This window comes from Sapajus apella, unplaced genomic scaffold (genome assembly GCF_009761245.1).
Source record: "Sapajus apella isolate SASKATOON/1434 unplaced genomic scaffold, GSC_monkey_1.0 scaffold159, whole genome shotgun sequence".
In the NCBI taxonomy this organism is placed as follows: Eukaryota; Metazoa; Chordata; class Mammalia; order Primates; family Cebidae; genus Sapajus; species Sapajus apella.
The window spans coordinates 1,670,093-1,690,305 of NW_022437099.1; the positions used below are offsets into that span (position 1 = coordinate 1,670,093).

At 44.7% G+C, this 20,213-nt stretch overlaps 1 protein-coding gene across 2 annotated transcripts in view; it reads left to right on the forward strand.

Moving 5' to 3' along the window:
- The first annotated feature begins 9,436 nt into the window (after nucleotides 1-9,436).
- Nucleotides 9,437-20,213, forward strand: part of CCZ1 (CCZ1 homolog, vacuolar protein trafficking and biogenesis associated) — a 29,868-nt gene continuing 19,091 nt past the window's right edge. The window contains exons 1-7 of one of the 2 annotated variants that reach the window (XM_032266505.1): nucleotides 9,437-10,137; nucleotides 11,803-11,900; nucleotides 11,994-12,087; nucleotides 12,426-12,503; nucleotides 13,838-13,885; nucleotides 15,107-15,190; nucleotides 17,231-17,406. In XM_032266505.1, the coding sequence (XP_032122396.1) occupies nucleotides 10,018-10,137; nucleotides 11,803-11,900; nucleotides 11,994-12,087; nucleotides 12,426-12,503; nucleotides 13,838-13,885; nucleotides 15,107-15,190; nucleotides 17,231-17,406 (698 nt within the window). In that variant the 5' untranslated portion in view covers nucleotides 9,437-10,017. The remainder of the gene's footprint in view (nucleotides 10,138-11,802; nucleotides 11,901-11,993; nucleotides 12,088-12,425; nucleotides 12,504-13,837; nucleotides 13,886-15,106; nucleotides 15,191-17,230; nucleotides 17,407-20,213) is intronic. The other variant, XR_004265018.1, reaches the window with a different exon arrangement.

The window sequence follows — 20,213 nt, forward strand, 5'->3', positions numbered from 1 at the left end:
CTCTAGAGAAAATTATAACAATCCAGAAAAGGGACTGACAAACATATAAACAACTTCATCTTCATGCTTGCCCTCTCTATTTTTATCTAATTTGTAGATGACCACACGCCTACCTCAAAAGAGCTTGTTCTCAGCACCAAAATGATATATATTGACTTTGAAATGAAAGTCTGCAGCCAGGTGTGGTGGCTCACACCTGTAATCCCAACACTTTGGAAGGCCAATATTTGAGAATTATTTGAGCTCAGGAGTTTGAGGGTAGCTTGGGAAACATAGCAAGACCTTGTCTCTACAAAAAATGTAAAAGCTGGGTGTGGTGGTGCAGCTATAGTCCCAGCTATTTAGGAGGATGCCTTGAGCCACAGAGTTGGAGGCTGCAGTGAGCTGTGATCGCACCACTGCACTCCAGTCTGAATGACAGGCCAAGACCCTATCTCAAAAAAAAAAAGAAAGAAAGAAAGAAAGAAAGGTCTAGATTGCAGCAAGTCACAGAACTGAAAAACCAGTCCTCCTGTTATTTTCCCTAACTGCTTATAAAATAGGGCTGCCACTCTGGTTTTCAATTTGACTATTTTTAATTATAATTTTGGCTTATAGTTTGGGAGGGTAGTTCATACTTTGGTAGAACATGATCTTAAAACCAGTTTTGTGTGTTTGCTTCAGCAGCATGTGTACTAAAATTGGAACAATACAGTGATTAGCATAAAAAAATAAAATTTTAAAAACCAGTTTTGTGAATATGTTTAGTCGTTGAGACTAATATGAATTACTAAAATACTTTAAACATTATCTAGTATTTTGCCTCAGCATCTGTACATTATGAAGTATTTATATGCTTTTGTATTTACAAAATACTATGAAGTAGGATTTTGTAATACTTTTTTTTGTAAATACTATTTTGTAAGTACTACTAATTAGCAAATATTTTAGTATTTTGTATTAAGCACTATTTTGTATTTTCTAAGCAGGAGTACTTAGTAAATACAAAATAGTGCTTAATACAAAATAGTGTTTTAATATTTAGCACTACTGCATAATTACATAAAATCTGTAATTAATATTTTGTCATAGTTATTTGCTAAGTACTGCTACTCAGTAAATACTTCAGCATTTGCTAAGTACTGATAATAAATAGTATTTTGTAAGTAGTTATTTACTAAGTAGTAGTACTTAGTAAAGAGTAGCAGTATTTACAAAGTAGTTCTTTATAGCTCATAAGCAAAGCCTAGCAAAACAGTGAAGATAGGAAGTACTTGTCTATCTTTACAGGTTTACAAGCTACATAGTTAATTCTGTGTCATGACTGCAGTTTAATTTTATGTAATGAGCACTCAGGAATCCAATTGCAAGCAAAAACCTATCTTATGTCTCTTCTGCTAATGTTAAGGTATGGGATTACTTTGCAAACACTTAAGAAGGCAGATGAAATTGGAATCCCCAGGATAGTTTCCACCTGGCCTGTTAATTTATTCACTGGCAAGACTATTTACATACATTTTCACGGGTTTCAAAAAGTCAACATTTTTTGCTGCGGGGATAGATTTTGACATTGTTTTCCTAGAGGCTCTACAATGAATGAAAATAGATTCAGTGAACGTAAATCTATTCACCTTAAATTATTATGTTTTTGGAGACAGGGTCTTGCTCTGTTGCCCAGGCCGGCATATAAGGGCATGATCATGGCTTCCTGCAGCCTTGACCTCCTCCAGCTCAGGTGATCCTCCCACCTCAGCCTCCTGAGTAGTTTGGACTACAGGTGCATGCTGCCATCCCCAGCTAAGTTTTTTTCTTTTCTTCTCTTCTCTTTTTTTTTTTTTTTCTGGAGAGATGGGCATCTCATGTCAGCCAGGCTGGTTTCCAACTCCTGGGCTCAAGTGATTTGCCTGCCTCAGCCTCCCAAAGTGTTAAGATTACAGGTGTGAGTCGCTGTGTCTGGCCCTTAAATTATTTTTAAATCATAAAGTGTTTCAAAGTAAGGAGAATACCAAGCAACGTAACAACCCCTGTGTACCTGCTGCCTTACTTTATCAAATTGTGGCATTACTTGTGATGGCTTTTTCTTTTTTTTTTTTTTTTTTTTTTGGGACGGAGTTTCGCTCTTGTTACCCAGGCTGGAGTGCAATGGCGCGATCTCGGCTCACCGCAACCTCCGCCTCCTGGGTTCAGGCAATTCTCCTGCCTCAGCCTCCTGAGTAGCTGGGATTACAGGCACGTGCCACCATGCCCAGCTAATTTTTTGCATTTTTAGTAGAGACGGGGTTTCACCGTGCTGACCAGGATGGTCTCGATCTCTTGACCTCGTGATCCACCCGCCTTGGCCTCCCAAAGTGCTGGGATTACAGGCTTGAGCCACCGCGCCCGGCCTGTGATGGCTTTTTCATATGTCAGCTTGTTTTGGTTTTAGTTAAGTAGCTAGGGTAGGCCATGAGACATTTTGCCTGGGACTTGAAAGGTGGCACAAGGCAGTAGCCATAGTATTTTACTCTTGGGAGTCAGTGCTGGGTGGTCATTCATCTGCTGGTTCACCTCCTTGGTAGGGGATCCTCCTTCAGCTCTCAAACCCCAGGAATAGGTTTTGTTTTTGTTTTTTTCAGATAAGGTGTCACTCCTGTTGCCCAGGCGAGAGTGCAAAAGCATGATCATGGATTATTGCAGCCTTGACCTCCCAGGCTCAAGCGATCCACTCACCTCATTTTTAAATTTTTTTGTAGAGATGAAGTCTCACTATGTTGCCCAGGCTGGTCTGGAATGCCCGGGCTCAAGCAGTCCTCCCTCCTCAGCCTCCCAAAGTGCTGGAATTATGGTGTGAACTCCCTTGCCTGTCCACCAGGTATATGTTTTTCTCTGTGACAAAGGACACCAGCTTTTCGTGGAAGACCCCCTCCTTATCAGAATCAGAGGTAGTGGGAGACCAATGTAGGTTCCAGTCTGTCCTCATCGGGTCCAGTCTGTCCTGACTGTACATGAACTGCCACTTCGTGACTTACTGCTCTGCAGTCACCAACTTCAGGATCAGATATGAAGGCAACACTCTCCTGACACTTCTTCCCCAGCTCTAACAAGTTCATAAGACCTGTAATTCTCTCTCTTTTTTTTTTTTTTTTTTTGAGACAGGGTCTTGGTCTGTCACTTAGGCTAGAGTGCAATGGCACCATCTCGGCTCACTGCAACCTCTGCCTCCCAAGTTCAAGTGATTTTCTTGCCTCAGTTTCCCAAGTAGCTGGGATTACAGGTGTGCGCCACCACACCCAGCTAATTTTTGTATTTTTAGTAGAGACAGAGTTTTGCCATGCTGGCCAGGCTGGTCTCAAACTCTTGACCACAGGTGATCAACCCGCCTCATCCTCCCAAAGTGCGGGATTACAGGCATGAGCCCCCATGCCTGGCCAAGACCTGCAATTCTTGACATGTATTACATAATTATATAATTGCACAATATCTAAAATTAACATCTAAAATTATATTCTTATATGTAATATATGTATATAAATATATATTTTTTGGTGGTTCTGCTTCTCCAGTTGAACCATGACTGATAAAAATTGTGCCCATTTGAAATTTTTGAATAAAAAGAGTCACAACTGGGAGGCCAAGGCAGGCGGATAACAAGGTCAAGAGATTGAGACCATCTTGGCCAACATGGTGAAACTCCATCTCTACTAAAAATACAAAAATTAGCTGGGCACAGTGGCAGACACCTGTAGTCCCAGCTACTAGGGAGACTGAGGCAGGAGAATCGCTTGAACCCAGGAGGTGGAGGTTGCAGTGAGCTGAGATCACGCCACTGCACTCCAGCATGGCAACAGAGCAAGATTTCGTCTCAAAAAAAAAAAAAAAAGTGGGGGGTCACAAGGCTGGGCATTGTGGCTCACGCCTATGATCCCAGCATTTTAGGAGGCCAAGGAAGGAGCATCACTTGAGCCCAGGAGTTTGAGACCAGCCTGGGCAACATGGAGATACCCCATCTCTACCAAAAATGCAAAAAATGAGCCAGGCATGGTGACACATACCTGTGGTCTCATCTACTCATGAGGCTGAGGCAGGAGGATCACTTGAGCCTGGGAGGCAGAGGTTGCAGTTAACCGAGATCGTGCCACTGCACTCCAGCCTGGGCGATAGAGCGAGAACCTGTCTCAAAAAAAAAAAAAAAAAAAAAGAGTAACAGGTTTTTTGAAGCTCCTTCACAATTGATTCAGGAGGAGATGGAAGTCAAGGGCAATGTTAACTGCAGGAGAAAGACATACTCTCACAGAAAAGGTCACCTCTGAATGACACAGTGTCTCTGGGCTCTAAATCAACAGAGAAAAGATTGATTACTCAACTCACTGGTCTGATATTTCTGCCAGCAGAATAGGATGAAGAGGCCCTTTGTATAGATGGTCTTAGAGGTATACACTGCACCCAAATCTTTACCCTGCCACTTCTTCTTAGAGCTTAATGCTGAGTGGAGTAGAGAACTCACCTGAATGTCAGATCAGCCTGTGGACTGAGCTCCATTCACAGGATATGCAGTAGCTGAACGCTGAAGGATGGAAGCTCATCTCGGATGTCCATTGCCCCATCCTCCACATCCCCTGCCTCCTTCATTCATTCATTCATTCAACACACATTTACTGTGTCCTGTGACATAGGCACTGTGTTAGACAGCAGGAACCAGAAGATGACTCCAACAGAGTCCTGACCTCAAGAAGCTCACTTTCCTTGATAGGGAGGAGGATATGGCTGCCCGCGCCCTGTAGTCCCAGCTATATAGGAGGCAAAGGCAGGAGGATCGAGTAATCGCTTGAGCCAGGGAGTTAGGGGCTGCAGTGAGCTATGATCATACCACTGCACTATAACCTGGCCAACAAAGCAAGACCCTGTCTCAATACCCTTAATAGGGAGGAGACAGACGGATGACAACCTATGTCCAGAACCACCTAGTCTGGAACTGTGACTTCGCTTTTTTTTTTTTTTCTTTTTTTTTTGTAGGCAGTCTCCCTTTGTAGCCCAGGCCAGAGTGCAGCGGCATGATCTCGGCTCACTGCAAATTCCACCTCCCAGGTTCAAGTGATTCTTGTGCCTACACCTCCCGAGAAGCTGGAATTACAGGCGCTTGCCACCACACCCGGCTAATTTTTGTATATTTTTTTTTAGTAGAGATGGGGTTTCACCACGTTGGCCAGGCTGGTCTCAAACTCCTGACCTCAAGTGATCCACCTGCCTCAGCCTCCTAAAGTGCTGGGATTACAGGCATGAGCCACTGTGCCTGGCTGGAACTGTGACTTTCTACTTGGAACTGAGCTTCCTTTCCAACACCAAAATGTGTCTTTCCCACGGCTCATTCTCTTGGAATTCTGAGTTTGCAAATTCTTTGTGCAAAATGTCTAACTTCTATTTCTATAACTGAACTTGATTTGAATTCCCATTGTGCTGGGTGTCAGAATCTTAATTATGTCAGGCAATTAAGCAACATCTTCTCCTTTCTTACTGTAAGTTGCGGTAGAGAGTTGAGGCCCCATATGGGACTGGAGTATTCTCAGTCCAAACAGCAAACACAGAGTATTCTCAGTCCAAACAGCAAACACAGAGTCATCCTCAATCCCCTCTAGTCTCATGGTCTTGAGGGGCCATGGCTACCTTCTCCTGGTCCCGACCTTGAGGCTTCTCAGCACTGGCCTTCTCTGAATTCCGTCTGTGCACAAGTAAATCATTCAGCTTCCTCCTGAGCCAATAAGGGTTTCTCGCCCAGATACTTCTAGTAATTCTACTGTTACTGCACTGTGCTTGACCCAGAGGGGAACTCTGCAAAGCTCGCCACCTACCCCAGCCTCCCAAGGGAGAAAGACACACATACCCTCTCCTCTGAGACCTCCAAACCTATGTGGGTGTCTGTCATTATTACCACTCCCACCTCGTACCCATGCACACCCAAGGACTGTGCTAGGAGAGGCGGATGCATTGATGTCAAGTGTTCTTGCATCCTTGACTTTGAAACCATAAAAGCATGCTCTTTTCTTTGATCTCTGGATGTTTCGTTTTGTTTTTATGTCATCTCCCACTTTTGATGCATCCTGCAATGAATTGCATGTGGGAGGAAGGGAGCAGTAAACATGTACAAGGACAAAGAGGCATCCTGGAAGAAACTGTGACTCAGACTATAAATTGTTAATCTCACTTATATAGCAACTTGTACTTTATTTGTATTTTTTATTTTTATTTTTGAGACAGACTCTCGCTCTGTCACCCAGGCTGGAGTGCAGTGGTATGATCTCAGCTCACTGCAACCTCTGCCTCCCAGGTCCCAGCAATTATCCTGCCTCAGCCTCCCGAGTAGCTGGGACTACAGGCACCTGCCACCACACATGGCTAGTTTTTGTGTTCTTTTTAGTAGAGACGGGGTGTCACCATGTTGGCCAGGCTGGTCTCAAACTCCTGACCTCAAGTGATCCGCCCACCTTGGCCTCCCAAATTGCTGGGATTACAGGCATGAGCCACCATACCCAGCCAAAACATGTATTTCTAATGGAATAATTTCATGCACTAGAGCAAGCTAATTGGGAAAGTCAATAGCAAGGAGCAGTAGCAATTGTTTATTAAGTAATGATTAGGTGCTGGCACTTGATACACATTCATGGTCCCATTTAATTCTTTAAGTGAAAGTCCCACTTGGCAGGAATTTACTATTAGCCATTTCCCATATAAGAAGTAGAGACTAGAGAGTCTATTTCTTTCTTCTTTTCTTTTTTTCTTTTTTTTTTTTTTGAGATGAAGTCTTGCTCTGTTGCCAGGCTGGAGTGCAGTGGCGTGATCTCAGCTCACTGCAACCTCCACCTCCTGGGTTCAAGCAATTCTCCTGCCTCAGCCTCCCGAGTAGCTGGGACTACAGGCATGCACCAGCACACCCAGCTAATTTTTGTATTTTTTGTAGAGACAGGGTTTCACCATGTTGGCCAGGATGGTCTCAATCTCTTGACCTCGTGATTTGCCTGCCTCAGCCTCCCAAAGTGCTGGGATTACTGGCATGAGCCACTGCACCCGGCAAGTCTCTATCTCTTATTTGGTGCAAGGAGACTGGTGCAGTTGGTGAATGGCAGAAGTGGGTATGTCACACAGATCTGTCTGAAGTCCAAATTCCAACTCATTGCTTCCCCAAACGTGGTCTATGCTGCCAGGCTGGATCAGGAAGTGGTTCTGCTTCCAAACTGAGTATGTGACAGATGAGGCAACATAAACGAAGGTCTTCTTGAGTTTGGCCAAGCCATATGCTGCAAAGGCTTGACTCCAAATAACTGTAACAAGCGGTCCCAACTATGCCACCACCCACATAACTCAAAGGCAAGGGAATCCAGGCGACAAGGTCTGGGAACAGGCACTCTGGGGAGTCTGCCACCTCTGGTCCCGCCTCCATGGTACACACAGTGCCCCATCTGCCTCCAAACATGTGCCGAAGGAATGGAGGGGAGGGGCAAACTTCATAGGTGTAGGTGATCCATTGGTCACCTGAGGTCTCTCAAACAGGGACTCTGTCAATAATGTTAATGAGCAGAAAGGAATGCACATCTGCCCCTGTGGGGATTCAGTCAGGCTGGTGGGAAAAATTTTAGTTGTAATAGCCACAAACCCTCCTGGAAGGCCTAGGGGTGTTGCGTAAGCTCCAGTAATACAGCTGGCTTAAGGCAGCCAGAGTCTCTTGGCTGAAGCCAGAGAGATTAGGGCCCAAATACAAAGGAATGTAGAGTAGTTTATCTATCGAGCTTGTTTACTCAGGTGATCCTAAGACTGACCTTTGATTTACCTCCTGTGCTTAATTGCTTTCTACTCAGGGGTGGGCAGAAGTTAATTATCCTCTTATTTATCCAAAGACCCTTGTCCTTTGATATACTAAATGAAAGCCTGGAGTAGGAGCTGCTCAGCAGGCAGCTGCTATCTCTTTACAGCACTCTTCTCTAGTGTCTGCTAGTGCCCCAGACACCCCAGCCCATTCATTCACTGTATTCGGTGAGTGAGTGAATTTATTCACCCATCGTTGAGTCAGTGTCTGCAGGACAGACCTCTGCAGGTGGTAACCCCGACATGCCCCTAAATGTGTTTTCTTTTTTTCTTTTTATGAGACAGGGTCTTGTTCTGTCACCCAGTCTGGAGTACAGTGGTGCGATCTTGGCTCACTGCAACCTCTGCATCCTGGGTTCAACTAATTCTCCTGCTTCGAGCCTCCCCAAGTAGCCAGGACCAGAGGCATGCACCATCATGCATGGCTAATTTTTGTATTTTTAGTAGAGACAAGGTTTCACTAGGTTGACCAGGCTGGTCTCAAACTCCTGACCTGAGGCGATTCACCCACCTTGACCTCCCAAAGCGCTGGGATTACGGGCATGAGCCACCAGTCCCAGCCTTGTTTCTTTCCAAGTAAGGCTTCCTTTGTGTCTTTACATTTCCTTCTACAAAACTACTATGCCATGGTGGGCACAGGGGCTCCAGTAATATACCTATCATCCCAGCACTTGGAGAGACTAAGGCCAGTGGATCACTTGAGCCAAGGAGTTCAAGACCAGCCTGGGTTAACATAATGAGACCCCCAGCTCTTCAGAAAATTTAAAAATTAGCCAGGCATGGTGGCACGCATCTGTAGTCCCAGCTATTTGGGAGGCTGAGGTGGGAGGATCACTTGAGCTCAAGAGTTCTAGGCTGCAGTGAGCTATGATCTGGTCCCTGCACTCCAGCGTGGGCAACAAAGCAAGCTTGTGTCTCAAAATAAAATCATTTTTAAAGAAATTAAAAACAAAACAATTGGCCAGGTGCAGGTGGCTCACGCCTGTAATCCCAGCACTTTGAGAGGCCAGGTGAGGCAGGAGAATAGGAAATGAGGGTAATCAAGGGTTAAGGCAGAAGCAAAAAAACAGCTGGTGCAGCCAGTTATGGGCAAGATTAGGCAGCATGGAGGCCTCGTGTTCATTCCTGGAATAACAAGACAGAAGTTTCTACTTCAGCCTCTGATTGCCCCTGGCAAGGCTCCACTTCAGCCTCCGATTGGTCACAGGCCAATCGTTCAGAGGGTATAACCAATCGCAGGCCTCTAAAGGGTACCTAGGGGTGTTACCAAATTCTTTCAGCTTAACAAAAATCCTAATGGAGACTATTGCGCTGCCTGAGCCAACTTGCTCCCATTCTGTGAATTGTGCTTTCACTTCAATAAATCTTTGTTGCTCCAGTTTTGTTGTCTTTCCTTGCTTTGTTCTTTTTTTCCCTCTTTTGTGTGCATTTTGTTCACGCCAAAAACCTGAACAATCCATAGTGAAGACCTTCCATTCAGTAACAGAGGCAGGAAGCTCCCTTTATGCCGAGAGTTCGAGCCCCTGTCTCTAAGAGTTGGAGGCTGCAGTAAGTTATGGTGGCACCACAGCTCTCCAACAAGCAAGATCCTGTTTCTAAATTAAAAACAATACAACCAAAACAACAACAGGTTGGGCATGGTGTCTCACGCCTGTAATCTCAGCACTTTGGGAGGACGAAGTGGGAGACCATTTGAGGTCAGAAGTTCGAGAGCAGCCTAGGCAACATAGTGAGACCCCACCTCTACAAAAAAAAACTGGCCTTGGTGGCCCCGCCTGTAATCCCAGCTACTGGGGAGGCTGAGGCAGGAGGATTGCTTGAGCAATCCTCCTAAATCCGGAGGTTTAGGCTGCAGGGAGCTGAGATCGCGCCACTGTACTCCAGCCTGATGACAAACAGAATCCATCTCAAAAAAAAAAAAAAAAAAAAGTGCCCCACTCAGTTTTTCGTGAAACTCGCAGCCCTCGCCTGTGGCCAGGACAGAACTCCACGAGCCAGCAAAACAAACTCGGCGGCCAGGAAACAGACGGCAGCAAGCCCACGCCGGGGTGCCAGAAGAGGACGCTGCTCTGCGGGTTCTTCTTCCGGGCCGTAGGCAAGTGCTTCCGGGGCGGTGGCTAGGGAGGCGGAAGTGCAGTCTCCCGGCCGGTATCTGCTGTCCCTGGGCGGGCCGAAGGAGGCTCCCGAGGTGGGGGCCGGACCGGGATGGCTGCCGCGGCGGCCGGCGCCGGGAGCGGGGCCTGGGCGACCCAGGAGAAGCAGTTCCCGCCGGCGCTGCTGAGTTTCTTCATCTACAACCCGCGCTTCGGACCGCGCGAAGGAGAGGTACGCGGAGGGGGCGGCGCGCGGGGTCGACTGGCCCGAGGGGCGGGCGGCCGGCCGGCGTCGGTGCTCCCCGGGGAGGCGGCCCTGTGGTTCTGCCCACCTGGAGCTGCCCTGACCGAGCCTGCGTTGTGCCAGGTGCGAGTCCGGGCCGGGGGCTGCGGCAGGGACGTGACAGAAAGCAGCAACCGCTGTAGGTCCTGGGGCGGAATAAAGCCGGGTCGCGTGGATCACCCCACACCCCAGGCTGGGGCTCTTTGCACTTTGTGTCAGTTCTGGGAAATTAAAATTGAACTTGGCTTTGTGATGTGGGAAGTCCCGGACTAGAGGCGTGGAACCAGAGTGGCAGATGCTAGCCCCCAAATGATGCAATGCTGAAGACCCTGTAAAAGTTTTCTGCCGAATGAGGAAATAAATTCCAGGAGGTTTGGTGTGAGTGTGGGTGTTGTTTTTCTGAGGTGGGAACGGTGACTTTCTCAAAGAATGTCCGCAGCTGTGTTTTGCCAGCAAGTCACAGTTCTTTTAAAGACTCCAGGCTGGGCGCCGTCGCTCACACCTGTAATTCCAACACTTTGGGAGGCCTAGATGGGAGGATTGCTTGAGGCCAGGAGTTCCAGACCAGCCTGGGCAACATAGCAAGACCCCCATCTCTACCAAAAAAAAAAAAAAAAAATTGAAAAATGAGCCAGGCGTGGTGGCATGCACCTGTAGTTCCAACTACTCAGGAGGCTGAGGCGAGAGGATCACTTGAGCCCAGTGGCCCAATTACAGCTGCAGGCGAGCTGTAATTACGCCACTGCATTCTAGCTTGTGCAAGAGACCATGTCTCCAGAAACAACAACAACAACAAAAAAAAAACTTGTCTGTTCAAATGCCTGTGAAAGGCTGGATTTAATTTTCAGGCAGCTGTGTGTCTGTAGATGTGCATACTTTTTTTTTTTTTTGAGACAGAGTTTTACTCTTGTTGCCCAGGCTGAGTGCAATGGCACGATCTTGGCTTACGGCAACCTCCACCTCCCGGGTTCAAGCGATTCTCCTGCCCTGGCCTCCAAAGCTCCCAAGTAGCTGGGATTGCTGGTTGCCCGCCACCACACCTGGTGAATTTTTTGTATTTTTAGTAGAGATGGGGTTTCACCATGTTGGCCAGGCTGGTCTCGAACTCCTGACCTCAGGTGATCCACCCACCTCAGCCTCTCAGAGTTCTGGGATTACAGGAGTGAGCCACTACACCCGGCCGCACACCTTCATTTCTTACAGGTATTGGTGTATTACAAATTAGTACTAGGAAAGAAATCTAGAGACTGAATTTTCATAAAAATTACCTGGTGCTACCTCAGATGTAATGTGACTTATTGAGTATCAAAATTGCCTTTCTGGCTGATAGGCGGTATTTGCACAATGATATAATTTCTGTTTTTCTTATTATTTTAAATAATAGAGACGAGGACTCACTGTGTTGTCCAGGCTTGTCTTGAACTCCTTAACTCATGTGATCCTCCTGCGTTGGCCTCTCCAAGTGCTAGGATTACAATTCCTGTTTTTCTAAAACCGGTTTTTGTTTTGTCATTAGCATGGGTGATACAAGAGGTAGACCTTGAACATTGCATTTTCAACGGCTAAGATGAAATGTTTATATTAATGTTGTGCTTCTGTTTCTTCACGTTTCAGGAGGAAAATAAGATTTTATTTTATCATCCAAATGAAGTAGAAAAGAATGAAAAGATTAGAAATGTTGGATTGTGTGAAGCTATTGTGCAGTTTACAAGGTAATACCTCTAAGTGTGCCTTTTAAGTTCAGTGAATTCTTAAAACTTCTGCTTGGAGAATTGTCCCAAACATATTTTTTTAACCTTTTGTAGGACCTTTAGCCCATCAAAACCTGCAAAATCTTTACATACACAGAAGAATAGACAGTTCTTCAATGAACCGGAAGAAAATTTCTGGATGGTCATGGTATTTACATATAGAGTGTATCTTTCTGAAATTGTATGGTAAAGTTATGGGTGATTTTTTTTTTTCCCATAACACAGTGGAAGCACTGTGGTTTGTATATGGGTGATCTTTACTGTTGAGAATTTAGGAAAGTTCTCTGGCTATTGCATCAAAGTCAAATTACAATCAAATTGGTTGCAATTTTAAAACCAAGTTCCTATTTGCTTTATTTGTTCTTGGAGCTGTCTTAAGAAGTTGTGTTTCTGATGCTGTAAAGTTAAAATTTTTTAAATTAAGGCAAAATCAAAAACATGGTATAATGAATTCATTGTATAATTTCAGTTTATCAAACGTTGTAGGTTGTTCGGAATCCTATAATTGAAAAACAGAGTAAAGATGGAAAACCGATTATTGAATATCAGGAGGAGGAATTGTTGGTAATGTGTCGTTTTTTATTTATTTTTTAAATGTATTCCTGAGTATGTTGAGTGCCTTACTTGGTCGGATTTAAATTAGGTGGCTTTTGCAGAAGTTTCTCAGGGTGTATGGCAAAGATTCCTGTTCGTTGTTTACATTAGCACAATCTTTTTAAAATGTATATGCATCTTATCTCACTAATACCTTCTGCTCTGCATCTGTATTTAAAACCCTCCTAAAGTTAGGCATACTGATTCACAAATTGGAATTTAAACACTTCTGGCAGAAAGGTGGCTTACGCCTGTAATCCCGGCATTTTGGGAGGCTAAGATGGGCAGATCACGAGGTCCGGAGATCAAGACCATCCTGGCTAACATGGTGAAACCCCATCTCTACTAAAAATTCAAAAAAAAATAGCCAGGCATGGTGGCATTTGCCTAGTCTCAGCTGTTCAGGAGGCTGAGGCAGGAGAATCACTTAAACCTGGAAGGTAGAGGTTGCAGTGAGCCAAGATTGCACCGCTGCACTCCAGCTTGGGTGACAGAGTGAGACTCTGTCTCAAAAAAAAAAAAAAAAAAAAAAAAAGCCGGGCGCGGTGGCTCAAGCCTGTAATCCCAGCACTTTGGGAGGCCGAGGCGGGTGGATCACGAGGTCAAGAGATCGAGACCATCCTGGTCAACATGGTGAAACCCCGTCTCTACTAAAACTACAAAAAATTATCTGGGCATGGTGGTGCGTGCCTGTAGTCCCAGCTACTCAGGAGGCTGAGGCAGGAGAATTGCCTGAACCCAGGAGGCGGAGGTTGCGGTGAGCCGAGATCGTGCCATTGCACTCCAGCCTGGGTAACAAGAGCGAAACTCCGTCTCAAAAAAAAAAAAAAAAAAAGAATTTAAACACTTTGGGCCAGGAATGTGGCTCACACCTAAAATCCCAGTATTTTGGGAGCCCAAGGCAGGCAGATCACTTGAGGTCAGGAATTCGAGATCAGCCTGACCAATATAGCGGAACCCTGTCTCTACTAAAACTACGAAAATTGGCCAGGCGTGGTGGCACACACCTGTCATCCTGGCTACTTGGGAGGCTGAGGCAGGAGAATCGCTTGAACAGGGAGGCAAAGGTTGCCATGAGCCAAGATAGCACCACTGCACTCCAGCCTGGACAACACAGTGGGATTCTATCTCAAAAAAAAAAAAAAAGAATGTAAACACTTTGTTTCAGCAAACAAATATTGTGGGACAAAGTTTATAAGCATTATATTGTTTTGCCAAGACTCATTGTACCTTTGCCGTCTGTACGATAGACATCGCTTTTCCCTTGAATTGAGATCTGTGCTATGTTTTTGTGTTGTTTGCAGGACAAGGTTTATAGTTCAGTGCTCCAGCAGTGCTACAGCATGTACAAGGTAAGTGTGGCATTCTTTTTGAACTGAGAGTCCAACCAATTACCCTTGTTTACAGGCTCCAGGGTTATTGAAAGATAAATCTTTAAATGACTACAAAGTGGCTACGTATTTGTCTTAGAGAAGAAAATCATGAGGCCTTTGAAACAGGTAGTGAGGTTTATGTGTACATTTATTCAATAAGTATTGAATTCTCTTCTCTTTCTCAGCCTTATACTAGGAATGTGTTACCATTGATGAAAAAGTGTGTCTGTGTCCTCAAGGAAGGTACAGAATGCAGATAATTTTATGATTTAAAAATTTCAGTGAGGCAGGGCACAGTGGATCACATTTGTAATTGCAGCATTCTGGAAGGCTGAGGAGGGCGGATTGCTTGAGCCCAGGAGTTTAAGACCAATCTGGGCAATATAGCAAGACCCCATCTCTACAAAAAATTGTTATAAAATTTAGCCAGGCGTCATGGTGCATGTCTGTAGTCCCAGCTACTCAAGAGGCTGAGGTGGGAGGATTGCTTGAGCCTGGGAGGTTGACGCTGCAGTGAACTGTGATTGCGCCACTGCACTCCATCCTGGACACAGAGTGAGATCCTGTGTCAAATAAAAGGAGGCCAGGCACAGTGGCTCATACCTGTAATCCCAGCACTTTGGGAGGCCAAAGCAGGCAAATCACCTGAGATCAGGAGTTCAAGACCAGCCTGGCCAACATGACAAAACCCCATCTACACTATAAAAAATCCAAAATTTAGCCAGAAGTGGTGGTGCATATCTGTAGTCCCAGCTACTCAGGAGGCTGAGACAGGAGAATCACTTGAACCCGGGAATCAGAGGTTGCAGTGAGCCAAGATCATGCCACTGCACTCATGACAGAGTGAGATTCTGCCTCAGAAAAAAGGATAAAAATGTAGGTGATTCCATCATTGAGAGAAAAAATAAAATAAAAATTTGAGAGATATTATTTATGTAAATTGAAACTTAGGTGTGAGTTGAAATTTTTGAAAGATGTCTAGAGCAATTAAGTGGTTTCATAAATATTACAGCATCACTTAACAGTATTTTTTATAACATATTTTTAATTCCAGTTTTCTGATGTAAATATTTTCTCTATTGAAAAGAACTGGAAGATTTAATGAGCTGAATTAATAATCTAAAGGAAAAAGAACTTGTTATACTGAAAAAGTGACTATAGGAAATTGATTTTCTTTTCTGAAATCTTTTACATCATTAGCTTTTTAATGGTACATTTCTGAAAGCCATGGAAGATGGAGGTGTCAAACTTCTAAAAGAAAGATTAGAGAAATTCTTCCATCGCGTAAGTGTTTTGAATTTTATTTATAAATTTAGTAAGCATTCAGCAGATTTTTAGAGAAACGAGAACAGACAAGTTTGTTCCTTATTTACAAAAAACCCAGAGCTTGAAAGAGGCAGAGAGCCCGAGACGGCCCGTAGCAAAACTGGAGCAGCGAGGTGTGCACTCTGGAACCCTCCTTCCAGCTTTGGCCTAAGGCAGAGCTTCCTGCTTTTGCCCAGGGCTCATAAAGAGCCCTGGAGATGTCATTTGGCTTCATCTGTGTTTTACCTGCGTCTATCCCTCTGGGCTTACTCAAAAGCCATCTTTTGTATGATAGATGAGTTGATTAGGAAAACTTAATTACTGGAGTTGCACATTTTTAGGGATTCATTCTGTTCACTAAACAGGCATAAACTGTGTTGATGCAGATAAAAGTTATAGGCTTTGTCAGATTAGCGATGATTAGGGTGATTTGTCCCAAGTGAATAGCTGATGTTGTCTTTCATGGTACCTGAATTTTGCATATCTCACCCTATCTTGTCAAGCTCAGTTTATCTTTTTTTAAAAACGAAAAAAGAGAGACAGTGTCTTGTCTTGCTGTTTTGCCCAGGCTGGTCTTGAACTCCTAGCCTCAAGCTATCCTCCCTCCTCAGCCTCCCAAAGTGTTGGGGTTAAAGGCATGAGCAAACTCGCCCAGCCCAGTTTATCTTGTAGAAATAATTATCAGTTTATTTTCTTCTTAAAATACCTTCTGTATCTACTTTTGAATTCAACTTTTCTCTCTAAAACACCTTTCATAGTTATTTTTGAATTTTTTTGTTTCTCTGAATTACTTTGTCATTTGTTTTGTCATTTTAATGACCAATTATCCACTCGCATATTATCTTCTGGTTTCTATTCTTGTTCTCATTTCTCTCTTACCCATCAACATATGGATACAACTGTTGTCCTGACTACATATCCTTTAGACATGATTTTAATATAAGATGGCACTCTCAGCTGGGCACAGTGGCTCACACCTATAATCCCAGCACTTTGGGAGGTGGAGGTGGGCACATCACGAGGTCAGGAGTTTGAGACCAGCCTGGCCAACATGGTGAAACCTCATCTCTACTAAAAATACAAAAAAATTAGTTGGGCCTGGTAGCACATGCCTGTAATCCCAGCTATTCAGGAGGCTAAGGCAGGAGAATCGCTTGAACCCACGAGGCAGAGGTTGCACTGAGCTGAGATTGCACCACTGCACTCCAGCCTGGGTGACACAGCAAGACTCCGTGTCGGGGTGGTTGGGGGGAGATGGCACTCTCTGTAGTATTAATGGATATATCCTTCATTAGGCTAATCTAGTTTGAAGGAATTAAATACCTTTTTTTTCTGAGACAGAGTCTTGCTCTAAAACCCAGGCTGGAATGCAGTGGCACGATCTTGGCTCACTGCAACCTCCGTCTCCCAGGTTCAAGGGAGTCTCCTGTCTCAGCCTCCCAAGTAGCTGAGATTGCAGGCCACCACGCCCAGCTAATTTTGTATTTTAAGTAGAGACGAGGTTTTGCTGAGTTGGCCAGGCTGGTCTCAAACTCCTGACTTCAAGTGATCTGCCCACCTTGGCCTCCCAAAGTGCTGGGATTATAGGTGTGAGCCACCATGCCTGGCAAAGAATTAAATACTTTAAAGTGCTAGCTGGGCATGGTGGCTCACACTTGTATTCCCAGTGCTTTGGGATGCCTAGACACAAGAATCATGGAGGCCAAAAGTTCGAGACCAGCCTGGGCAAAAAGCAAGACTATCTGTACCCAAAAAATAATAATAATTTTTTTTCACTTTAAAGATGTAAAACACAATACTGAATAAACATTAACTAGATGTGTTTGAACTTTGTATCTTGAATTGGTAGAGTTCACATTCAGTTACCCATGTCTTCACCATGGCCTTACTGTTGCGCTATTTACCAGTATGTAATTGTACCATAAATATGAATATGACATAAGATTATTTTCAGCTATCAGGGAGCATTAGATTCAGTGTACTATGAGTAAATTTTATGCCCTATTTTTTTTCCTACAGTATTTGCAAACGCTGCATTTGCAGTCATGTGACCTACTTGACATTTTTGGTGGAATCAGCTTCTTCCCGTTGGATAAAATGACTTATTTGAAAATCCAGTCCTTTATTAATAGAATGGAGGAAAGCCTGAATATAGTCAAATACACTGCATTTCTCTATAATGATCAGCTTATCTGGTAGGTACACCCCAAGGCGTGGTAGTAAAAGAAGAGAAACTCTTCAGGTAATAAAAACAGCAGTGACTGGATTGATGGCAGGTTGTCAAACAGGAACCCGCAGAAGGGAGGATGGGTAGGAAGCATCTTCATATTGTCAAAATAAAGCAGTGATTATTTAAAGCAGAACTAGGGTGATTTGGGTTAAAATTTCCAAGCAGGGGAGTTTAAAACTGGATGTATGAAAGATGGAGAAAATGTTCCTATAAGGTAAGTTTTTTATTTTGGAGTTTTTTTCCAAAAACATCTTTAAAGAAATGATAAACATGAAAAGCATAATTTTTATACATTTTTTTTTTTTCTTGCACTATGTTGCCCAGGCTGGTCTCAAACTCCTGGCCTCAAGCGGTTCACCTGCCTCAGCCTCCCAAGGTGCTGGGATTACAAGCATACGCCATTGCACCTACTTTCTTTAAAAGAGGCTAGAAGTCCAAAGTGTTATATAGACCAGGAAATTACTGGCTATCATCAAACTATGTTTGTGTCCTGTAGTAGGAACAAGGCAGGCACGAGACTGCCTAGCATATGTGACTCCCAAGAGCTGGGTGCCAACTGAGGTTGCACTTTGGCCTTGAGAGGGTGGAGAGAAACCATCGAGGCACAGCAGGGAGTGGCCAACCCTCCTGCAGCTGCTCCAGCACCCTCAAGTCTTACGTTCCCATTGACAATAGCCCACTTTCTTTTCCTTTCTTTTCTTTTTTTTTTTTTGAGACCGAGTCTCAGTTGCCCAAGCTGGAGTGCAGTGGCGTCATGTCAGCTCACTGCAACCTTCGCCTCCCAGGTTCAAGAGATTCTCCTGCCTCAACCTCTCACATAGCTGGGATTACAGACCTCTGCCACCATTCCTGCCTAATTTTTGTATTTTTAGTAGAGACAGGGTTTCACCATGTTGGCTAGTGTTGGAAACATACTCAGTGCCACAAAGAAAAATTAGCACTATGACAAAGGATCTTTCAGCAAGGCAATTTTTACTTTCTGCAGGAAGGGTACTCTTACCAGCAGTCGTGCCAGGAGAGTACAACAAACAAAGGAAAAGCAGGCATATTTATCCTTTATGCATTTGGGATTGTCCTTATTACTGTATCTGATCTCTGTTGGTTGGGGTCAGAACTCACAGTCTAAACTGAAACCTGATTGGCTAACAACTTAAAACTTGTCTAAACCGGTAAAAGCAATGGAGAACAAAAAAGTCCAAATAAGGAAGGAACATAGGCTGCGAGCTGGGACACGCCTCTGAGCACATCTAGCACAGATATCTTGGTTAATGTACAAGGACATAGAATACTACGTGCCTGTAACATATCTAACAGCTACATAGGATAGGGCTTAACAAAGAGTTATTAGCAGAAAGCAAGAAGGATTTATTCTCTAACAAGAAAGAAAACTTTGAAGAGGAACTTTCCTATCTTCCACAGCCAGGCTGGTCCCAAACTCCTGACCTCAAGTGATCTGCCAGCCTCAGCCTCCCAAAGTGCTAGGATTACAGGTGTGAGCCACCATGCCTGGCCTCCGTCTACATTTTAATTTGACAAATTATCTATCAGGTATCCTAACGCTGCACTAACTGACCCTGCTGTAGTTGCTTTCTGTGTTACTCACACGATGTTAGCAAAGTGAAATATTGCCATGAAATGTAAGAGATGGGAAGATGTGCTTCTGTAGCAGCAGGTCTATGCAGGGAATGGCTCTCCCACAGATGAAAATGACAGGAGGTGCTTACAGGTTACGTACATCCACAGTAATAGGGAGATGTAGTGTGAGAAGCCAGAATCCAGCAGCCGTGACCCATGGCCTTGTCTCCACTGGAAAGAGAAGGGTAGCTGAGATTCTGATCTCTGGGACAGAACACAAGCCCTGCCATTGGTGCAGACTCCTGAGAGGAAGAGTGAATGCTTGGAGCAGAGGCTCCTCCAGGAGCTCATTCTGGGAAACTGTGGAGCCAGAGTGACCAGCAGTGTTGGGCCTTGGAAGCCTGGAGTCACAGGATTGTCTGTTGCCCGGGTCCAGGGATCCTGTTGGCATCGTCATCCTGGGGCATGGCATCTGCTAGAGTTGAGCAGGACACAGCTCTGCTGGCTGCACTGAACTGTTCTGTTGTCCCATCCAGTGTGCTCACGGGGAAAGATCAATCCCAGGAAGTAGCAACTAAAGGAAGCTCGAAGAAAGACAGCATGTTACTTCAGGCATGGTAGCTCACACTTGTAATCCCAGAACTTTGGGAGGCTGAGGCAGGAGGATCACCTGAGACCAGGAGTTCAAGACCAGCCTGGGTGACATAGTGAGACTCTATCTCTACAAAAAATGGGGGAAAAAAATTAGGTGGGCATTGTGGTGCACACTATAGTCCCAACTACAGAGACTACAGAGGCTGAGCCCAGAGCATCACTTGAGCCTGGAAGTTTGAGGTAGCAGTGAGCTATGATTGCACTGCTATACTGCAGCCTGGGTGACAGAGCAAGACCCTGTCTGAAAAAAAAAAAAAATGCCGGGTGCGGTGGCTCATTCCTGTAATCCCAGCACTTTGGGAGGCCAAGGCGGGTAGATCACAAGGTCAGGAGTTCAAGACCATCCTGACCAACTTGGTGAAACCCCATCTGTACTAAAAATACAAAAATTAGCCGTGCGTGGTGGTGGCCACTTGTAATCCCAGCTACTTAGGAAGCTGAAGCAGAGAATTGCTTAAACCCGGAAGGCGGAGGCAGAGGTTGCAGTGAGCTGAGATCACGCCACTGCATTCCAGCCTGGGTGACAGAGTGAGACTCCATCTC